Genomic DNA, 9,531 nt, shown 5'->3' with positions numbered 1-9,531 from the left:
GAGATGCTCCTGGGTGTCCATGGGGTGAAGCACGTGGCTGCTTGGAGCTGTGGAGGTGTCTTCACTTGCCAGAGGCATCTACCTAGTGCTGGCAGTGTGTGCTGGAATAAGGCACAGCTGGGGACCGCAGTATGGGTCTGTCTTGCCAGCGGCTGCTCTGGGGAGCAGGGCTGTGGGGTGGCGTTTCAGGTGGTGTGAGGTATGGGCTCTGGCCGTTTGGAAGAGTATTTGTTGTCCTGCCTCTGATGCCAACCATGCACAAACTGCTGGCAAGGTAGTTTGTGTGTTCCCTGCATGACCAGGTACATCCAAAGCAACGCGGTTTTCCAGGGGAAGATGAGCACATGCACCTGACTCTTTCAAAGAGTGTCTAGTTGGAGCACGTGAACTCTCCAGCTCTTTAAAAGTGTTGGTGTTCAAGCGCTGCACTGGTTAGGATGATGCAGGTTGTAGACAAACACTTCAAGAGAGACGAAGGGAACACATCAGTCAAAGCAAGGAAAGGGTTACCAAAAGCTTTTCATTTTGCAGACAATTTGCTGTCTTTTTAGTCTTTCCTTGTTCATCCCTTCCTTTGTCACCTCGCTCCTTATTTGTACTTTTCTTTCTCATGCCCCTCCTTTTCCTGCATCGATACACTTTGAAAACAGTGCTGCAATGCTCCCTAGTTCAAGATTACAGTGTACTTTACGAGGTATGATTTAATTAGGGGCCTTATTATGTTTTCAGCAGCTTAAGGTGGGCCTTTCAACTTATCTACCTAATTGGTTGCACAAGAAGTTTCACAGCCCATGACAAAACATTGTCAGTGATCAAAGTCTGAATTCTACATAAAGGAAAAATATTAATAATAAGATTATTCTTCAAGTGTGCACTGCTAATTATGTCCAGAATGTAACTGTAGAAACACTTTTGACTGATGTGAGCTTTGTCTCATACATTCGAGTCTTCAGTGAGCTATGAAAAGTGACGCCTCTGACTTTAAAACACTAGTGTCTCATTTTGCCACTGAAGATGTTTAAAAATATTTTCCTCTGTTTTTCTCCTCCCTGCATCCTTTCCTCCCTGTCTCCAGGTGACAACACCTGAGGTGATGATGCCCAGCAGCATGTTCCTCCCAGCAGCCACTCCAGAGAAAGACGGGAACTCGGCTGCAGAGGAGCTGGGGAAGCAGCCTGGTGAGTGTGGGTCGATGAGGTCCATGGGTCCCACTGCTCCCCCAGCTCCCATCACCTGTTCAGGGACTGTGTCTTGGGACTCCTCTATGTGAGCTCCGTGTGCCTAGCTGTTTCCTGAGAACCACAGTTGGACGGTGCCCGGCAGCACCATCTCCCTTCATCTGTGCCACAGACAGGCTGTGACCATAGTCAGGGCAGAGCAGGGCAGCTCGGAGCTGAGGAGCACAGCTCAGTACCAGAGAATATCATTCTGCATGGGCAGAAGTGTCTGATCTCAAACCTGACAGGGAAGCAGTGCCAGTCTTCCTTCTGTGCCCTCCTGGAAGGGCCGTAAGGAACCTGGGAATGAAGACAGCCATTGTTTCCTTTCAGGCAGACATCCCCTAGTTGAGTTGGTGGTGCTGGCAGGGCAGCACTGGCACAACCAGGGTGGCTAATGTTGCCCTGGGCAATGAGACCTCTTTTTTGGCCCCTACTCGCATCACACTGTATTTTCTGGCAGGACTCTGCTCCTAGACCCTGAAAAAGTGGCAGTGCACTGAGTGCTTCCTCCACCCTCCCTCAAATTGCACCTTTTGAGCTACTCCCAGCAGGTCCTGAATTTCATTCCTGTTGTTTCTAGCTTTGATCGGACCAAGCCTCAAACACTGCATTCAGTTTGATGAACCTTCTTATTGGAAAATAGACAGGACATCAAAGAAAAACAGCAAAGACAGACAGGTGGCTGAATGGCCTTCACTTAAAAGGAAGAATTGAAGGTGATAAATGCACTAAGGGAACATGTGTGTGTGTGAATTATTTCCAGATATTCAAAGTAGGCAAGAAAGTAAATTGTGTAGGTTTATGCAGTGGGCCATGGTGAGAGTAATGGGCTGGTATTAAAATGAATGAATGAATGAATGAATGAATGAAGATAGAGGAGAAATGTTAGAAACCCCTATTGTCTTCCAGAGAGAAAAAAAAATGGACATATTAGGGACAAAAAGAGAGTTTGATCTGCCCTTGTGCACTGGTGTAATTTTCTGGTTTGCTCTAAATCCGTTTTCACAGAGCTCTCTGAAGACTCAGGAAAGAGCCTTTTGCCATCGGAAAGCGCAGAGCACAGCAGCGAACCCAAGCCCGTCCCGGCCGATCCAAGCTCTGCCAGGGAGGACTCCGGCTTCCTCTGCTGGAAGAAGGGCTGCAACCAGGTGTTCAAGAGCTCGGCAGCCTTGCAGACACACTTCAACGAAGTTCACGCCAAGCGGCCTCAGCTGCCGGTGTCCGATCGCCATGTCTACAAGTACCGCTGCAACCAGTGCAGCCTAGCCTTCAAAACCATTGAGAAGCTGCAGCTCCACTCCCAGTACCACGTCATCCGGGCGGCCACCATGTGCTGCCTCTGCCAGCGCAGCTTCCGAACCTTCCAGGCCCTGAAGAAGCACCTGGAAACCAGCCATCTGGAGCTGAGCGAGGCTGACATTCAGCAGCTCTATGGTGGTCTCCTGGTCAACGGGGACCTCCTCGCTATGGGCGATCCTTCGCTTGCAGAGGACCACACTATAATCGTCGAGGAAGATAAGGAGGAGGAGAGCGACTTGGAAGATAAGCAGAGCCCGACAGGTAGCGATTCAGGGTCAGTGCAAGAGGACTCTGGCTCAGAACCAAAAAGGGCCTTGCCCTTCAGGAAGGGCCCTAACTTCACTATGGAGAAATTCCTCGATCCGTCTCGCCCTTACAAGTGCACAGTCTGCAAGGAGTCTTTCACGCAAAAGAACATTCTCCTGGTCCATTACAATTCAGTTTCTCATCTGCATAAACTGAAAAGAGCTCTCCAAGAGTCTGCTACCGGGCAGCCCGAACCTACCAGCAGCCCAGACAACAAACCCTTTAAGTGTAACACCTGCAACGTGGCCTACAGTCAGAGCTCCACCTTGGAGATCCACATGAGGTCTGTCCTGCACCAGACCAAGGCTCGCGCCGCCAAGCTGGAGGCGGCTGGGGGCAGCGGCAGCAGTAACGGAGCTGGCAACAGCAGCAGCAGCAGCCTCTCTTTGGGCTCATCCACGCCAAGTCCAGTGAGCGCTAGCAACAGTAATACTTTTACAGCCACCAACACAAGTAATTCGGGCACAACTCCCATTCCCAGCCTGCTCAACCAGGTGTCCAGCGACAATGTGGGGATTCCTGCTCTAGGTAACCCTGTAAGCACTAACATCTCCTCTCCTTCGGAGCCCAAAGAGGTGAACCGGAAGAAGCTGGCAGACATGATTGCATCCAGGCAGCAGCAGCAGCAGCAACAGCAGCAGCAACAACAACAACAGCAGCAACAGCAGCTTGTGCGGGCGCAGGCGGAACCGGCAACGGCACCAGCAGCAGCAGCAGCAGCAGCAGCAAGCTCAGACCTTGGCACAGGCCCAGGCCCAAGTCCAGGCCCATCTGCAGCAAGAACTGCAGCAGCAAGCTGCTCTCCTGCAGTCTCAGCTGTTCAACCCAGCACTTTTGCCACACTTTCCGATGACCACTGAGACCCTCCTGCAGCTTCAGCAGCAGCAGCATCTTTTGTTTCCGTTCTACATCCCCAGTGCTGAGTTTCAGCTCAATCCAGAAGTTAGTTTGCCTGTCACCAGTGGTGCACTGACACTGACTGGTACAGGTCCAAGTTTGCTAGAAGACTTGAAGGCGCAAGTTCAGCTCCCTCAGCAGAGCCATCCGCAGCTCTTACAGCAGCAGCAAGGTCAGCTGTCCTTGTCACAGCCTCACTCCGTCCTTATACAGCAGAGCCAGCACCCCGAGAAGAAGAATAAATCCATAGTGAAGGAGAAAGAAAAAGAAACCCCACGGGAAAGGGAAAGTGCAGAGAGGGGAGACAGTAATGTAGCATCTAAGGATTCTCTGCCTGATAACTTAAAGCCCAAAGAGAAGAAGGACTTCGTACCAGGCAGTAGTTCGGAGCCCTCCTTGCTGCCTCCACGCATTGCCTCTGATGCCAGAGGGAACGCCACAAAAGCCTTGCTGGAAAACTTTGGCTTTGAGCTTGTCATTCAGTATAACGAGAACAAGCAGAAGGTGCAGAAGAAAAATGGGAAGACAGACCAAGGTGAGAACTTGGAAAAGCTTGAGTGCGATACGTGCGGCAAGTTCTTTTCAAACATCCTGATCCTGAAGAGCCACCAAGAGCATGTTCACCAACATTACTTTCCCTTTAAGCAGTTAGAGAGATTTGCCAAACAGTACAGAGAACACTATGACAAACTGTACCCACTACGGCCTCAGACCCCAGAGCCACCCCCACCACCTCCACCACCCCCACCTCCGCTCCCTCCAGCACCTCCTCAGCCGGCTTCTACTCCCACCATTCCTACTTCAGCCCCACCGATTACCTCTCCTACAATCGCACCAGCCCAGCCGTCTGTGCCACTCACCCAGCTCTCCATGCCAATGGAGCTCCCCATCTTTTCTCCACTTATGATGCAAACCATGCCACTACAAACGTTACCTGCGCAGCTGCCGCCCCAGCTGGGTCCCGTAGATCCTCTGCCTGCCGACTTGGCCCAGTTGTACCAGCATCAGCTCAACCCTAGCCTTCTCCAGCAGCAGCAGAACAAGAGGCCACGAACACGGATCACCGACGACCAACTCCGAGTCCTTCGTCAGTATTTTGATATTAACAATTCCCCAAGTGAGGAGCAGATCAAAGAGATGGCAGACAAATCTGGATTGCCCCAGAAAGTGATCAAGCACTGGTTTAGAAACACTCTTTTCAAAGAACGCCAGCGCAACAAGGATTCCCCCTACAACTTCAGCAATCCTCCCATTACTAGCCTGGAAGAACTGAAGATAGACTCACGGCCTCCTTCTCCAGAACCTCAGAAGCAGGAGTACTGGGGAAGCAAGCGGTCTTCCCGGACACGCTTTACTGACTACCAACTCAGAGTCCTGCAGGACTTCTTTGATGCCAATGCTTATCCAAAGGATGATGAATTTGAGCAGCTTTCTAACTTGCTGAACCTCCCAACACGTGTTATAGTGGTGTGGTTTCAGAATGCCCGTCAAAAAGCCAGGAAAAACTATGAGAATCAGGGAGAAGGCAAAGATGGGGAACGACGGGAGCTTACGAATGACAGGTACATTAGAACAAGCAACTTGAACTACCAGTGCAAAAAGTGCAGTCTAGTCTTTCAGCGCATCTTTGATCTCATTAAACACCAGAAAAAGCTTTGTTACAAAGATGAGGATGAGGATGGACAGGATGATAGCCAGAATGAAGACTCTATGGATGCAATGGAGCTCTTGACTCCTACCAGTTCCTCCTGCAGCACACCAATGCCCTCACAAGCTTACAGCACACCTACGTCCTCAGCCAATGCAACCTCTTCAGCTTTTCTGCAGCTCACAGCAGAGGCAGATGATTCCTCCACCTATAGTTCTAAAGCCGAAGCTACAGATGAGAAACCAAAGCAGTCTGAACCTCCAAGTACACAGCAAAACCAAACTCAAGAGAAGCAAGTGCAACCAAAGCAAGAGCCTCAGCAGCAACAGGACCAAGAACAAAAGACAAGTTCAGCACACCAAAAGATTTCACAGTTATCCTCCCCCTCTTCATTGCAACAGCCACCTCCGCCTCCTCAGCCCCCTCAGTGCTCCTTGTCACAGTCAAGCCCAAGTCCATCTCAGCTCTCACATCTCTCCCTCAAACCCATTCACACGTCCACCCCTCAACAGCTGGCAAACCTACCTCCTCAGCTAATCCCCTACCAGTGTGACCAGTGTAAGCTGGCATTTCCTTCCTTCGAGCATTGGCAGGAGCATCAGCAGCTCCATTTTCTGAGTGCACAGAACCAGTTTATCCATCCCCCCTTCCTGGACAGAACGCTGGATATGCCGTTCATGCTTTTTGATCCCAGCAATCCGCTACTTGCAAGCCAGCTGCTATCTGGAACGTTACCACAGATTCCAGCAAGCTCAGCCACTTCACCATCAACTCCAACATCCACAATGAACACGCTGAAGAGAAAGCTGGAGGAAAAGGCCAGCGCAAGCCCTGGAGAAAACGACAGTGGGACTGGAGGAGAAGAACCACAAAGGGATAAACGTCTAAGGACAACCATTACCCCAGAACAGCTGGAAATTCTTTATCAGAAATACTTGCTTGACTCCAACCCAACACGGAAAATGCTGGATCACATTGCACATGAAGTGGGCTTGAAGAAGCGTGTGGTGCAGGTTTGGTTTCAGAACACCCGTGCACGGGAGAGGAAGGGGCAGTTCAGAGCTGTAGGGCCTGCCCAAGCCCATAGACGGTGTCCCTTCTGCCGAGCCCTCTTTAAAGCCAAGACAGCTCTTGAAGCTCATATCCGATCCCGTCACTGGCATGAGGCCAAGAGAGCTGGATACAACTTGACGTTGTCTGCCATGCTCTTAGATTGTGATGGGGGACTCCAAATGAAGGGAGATATCTTTGATGGAGCAAGCTTTTCCCACATGCCACCAACTAGCAGTGACGGACAGAGTGTTCCTCTCTCCCCAGTGAACAAGAGCATGGAACTGTCACCTCGAACTCTGCTGAGTCCATCCTCCATTAAGGTGGAAGGGATAGAAGACTTTGAGAGTCCCTCCATGTCCTCGGTCAATCTGAGCTTTGACCAAGCAAAGCTGGACAACGACGACTGCTCTTCTGTCAACACTGCAATCACAGACACTACAACAGGAGATGAAGGGAACGCGGACAATGACAGTGCAACAGGGATTGCAACCGAAACCAAATCGGCATCGGGACCCAGCGAAGGTCTGACAAAAGCTGCCATGATAGCAATGTCTGAATATGAAGATCGGCTGTCCTCTGGCCTGGTCAGCCCAGCTCCCAGCTTTTACAGCAAAGAGTACGATAATGAAGGTACTGTGGACTATAGTGAAACATCCAGCCTTGCAGACCCCTGCTCACCCAGCCCTGGTGCAAGTGGTTCAGCCAGCAAGTCTGGGGAGAGCGGGGATCGGCCCGGACAGAAACGTTTTCGCACTCAGATGACTAATCTCCAGCTAAAAGTTCTTAAGTCATGCTTTAATGACTACAGGACACCTACCATGCTGGAGTGTGAGGTCCTGGGCAATGACATTGGACTGCCAAAGAGAGTTGTTCAGGTCTGGTTCCAGAATGCTAGGGCAAAGGAGAAGAAGTCCAAACTCAGCATGGCCAAGCATTTTGGTATAAACCAAACAAGTTACGAGGGACCCAAAACAGAGTGCACTTTGTGTGGCATCAAGTACAGCGCTCGACTGTCTGTACGTGACCATATCTTCTCTCAACAGCATATCTCCAAAGTTAAAGAAACCATTGGAAGCCAGTTGGATAAGGAAAAGGAGTATTTTGACCCAGCTACTGTACGTCAGTTGATGGCTCAGCAGGAGCTGGACCGGATCAAAAAAGCCAATGAGGTTCTTGGTCTGGCAGCTCAACAGCAGGGCATGTTTGATAACGCCCCTCTGCAAGCTCTTAACCTTCCTGCTGCATACCCAGCACTACAGGGCATCCCTCCAGTCTTGCTCCCAGGCCTCAACAGCCCATCCTTACCAGGCTTCACTCCATCCAACACAGGTGGGTATGGCTGTTTGCGCGCTGCTCAGAGGCACAGCCTAGCTTGACGCAGCTTTAGCACAAGCAGCTCTTCTCCTGAGAATGATTGATAGAATACACAGCCCTTGAGTCAAGCGTGTTGACTAGAGAATGAATAAGCAATAGGTCTTTGATCTTTGATTCCCGAACTCGGTTTTTCTAGCAAAGTCTGAAACAAAGCAGCATCTAGACATGCTGCGTATCTCTGTTTCGTTAGCACAGACTAAAAGCTCTGAAGCACCTTCAAGGAAATAGAAAATAGAGGATTTATCAAGTGGAACGGGCAAAGGACTAATGTGCTGAACGCATTGGTAATTGTCACTTTCCTTTTGTTACTAAATTGGATTGATATAGTACCATCCCAGGTTTTCAATAATTCTGAACTCTTTCATAGAATCATAAAATGTGTGGGCTGGAGAGGACCTCCAAAGGTCATCTAGTCCAACCCCCCTGCCATAAGCAGGGACATCTCCAACTAGATCAAGCTACTCAGAGCCTCATCCAGCCTGACCTTGAATGTCCCCAGGGATGGGGCCTCCACCACCTCTCTGGACAACCTGTTCCAGTGGTTGAAGGAAGTGGTGACTGAGTTTCTAGGGAAAAGTGTGGTGTGTGTGGTAGCACTGGTGATGGAAACCTGAAGCATCTGTAGGTAACATCTTTATGGTGATGTCCAGAACAGGTCCCAGTACAGCTGTGGATTGGGTTTTGAGCAGTGGTTGGGCATGACCTGAAAGTACCTTCTCAACAAAACGTAATGTTGTCATGGAAACGTCCAGCATAGGAAACACTGGCAGTGGAACATCCTGCTCAGTAGACTAGCAGCGACCTAGAAAACTTGATCCAAGGGCCTTTTTGCACCCCTGCTACATCTGTGGCATCCCAGAGACATGCCTGTGTCTGAATTGCCACTCATGACAGAGTAATTGATGTTCTCTAGGAGACCTGATTTCACTTGGCAGGCTTCTTTGTCTACTTCTGATAATCCCTCTTCAAGTTGACTTTCTTCAGGGCTGCTCTGTGTTTCCAGAGAGTTCCCAAGAACTGATTCCAGTATCTTGTCTCAGCAGCAGGCTGAGCCTGTCTCAGGCTGGAAAGCCCGTGACAGGGTAACGCCTGCTGCGGTCACACCATAGGCTGCCTTCCAGCTTTGTTTTCTGCACTGCAGCAATACAGGTCTGCCTCTGTCAGTGTCCAAAAATCACAACGTATGGAACTAATTGGCTAATGATGAGTTATGACCCATAGTGTGAAGCACAAACAGGATCTGAGTATCTTCCCGTCTTCATAATGGGAAACTGGAATGCTCTCAGTCTCTAAAAAGACTTTGTGATGCTGTTACTCAGCAGGCTGACTCTGAAGTTCCTTTCTCAGCAGATTGAAAAACTCAGTGAGGATGCTGCCAGGTAGCATGGTTGTGTCATGTTAATCAAATTACCCTCTTCTTCTGTCATCCGGGAGGTAACTTTGAATAAGCAAATCAAAGCCTTAGACAAAATCATAGTAGCTGGTGTGAGCAGCTACATGAAGCTTGAACAGCTCATCTGGCATTCCCATGGGGGACTGGCTGCAGAGCTGCTCGCTGTAAATCCCAGCACTAGCAACAGAAGTTTGTGTGTGGCAGCAGTGAAATTGGGTATAACACCCTAAAGAGAGCACTAGAGGCCCACCACTCACATCAGGCATCTTTCTCCGTCCTTGGAAGTGGCTGTGTTCACCTTTTTCTCCATCACTGAAATACCTTCTGTTGACAGATGAAAG

At 49.9% G+C, this 9,531-nt stretch overlaps 1 protein-coding gene across 1 annotated transcript; it reads left to right on the top strand.

Moving 5' to 3' along the window:
* Positions 1–1,075: 1,075 nt before the first annotated feature.
* Positions 1,076–7,752, top strand: ZFHX3 (zinc finger homeobox 3; the record flags this gene model as incomplete). Its single annotated transcript, XM_008948094.1, has 3 exons — positions 1,076–1,178; positions 2,229–3,496; positions 3,552–7,752. Coding segments are annotated over 3 exons (5,572 nt in total), but the record flags the coding sequence as incomplete, so codon positions are not given.
* Positions 7,753–9,531: the final 1,779 nt, after the last annotated feature.

This window comes from Merops nubicus, unplaced genomic scaffold (assembly GCF_000691845.1).
Source record: "Merops nubicus isolate BGI_N331 unplaced genomic scaffold, ASM69184v1 scaffold44530, whole genome shotgun sequence".
NCBI lineage: Eukaryota > Metazoa > Chordata > Aves > Coraciiformes > Meropidae > Merops > Merops nubicus.
Note: the sequence above shows the minus strand (reverse complement) of the source record. Positions and strands in the feature narration are given on the sequence as shown.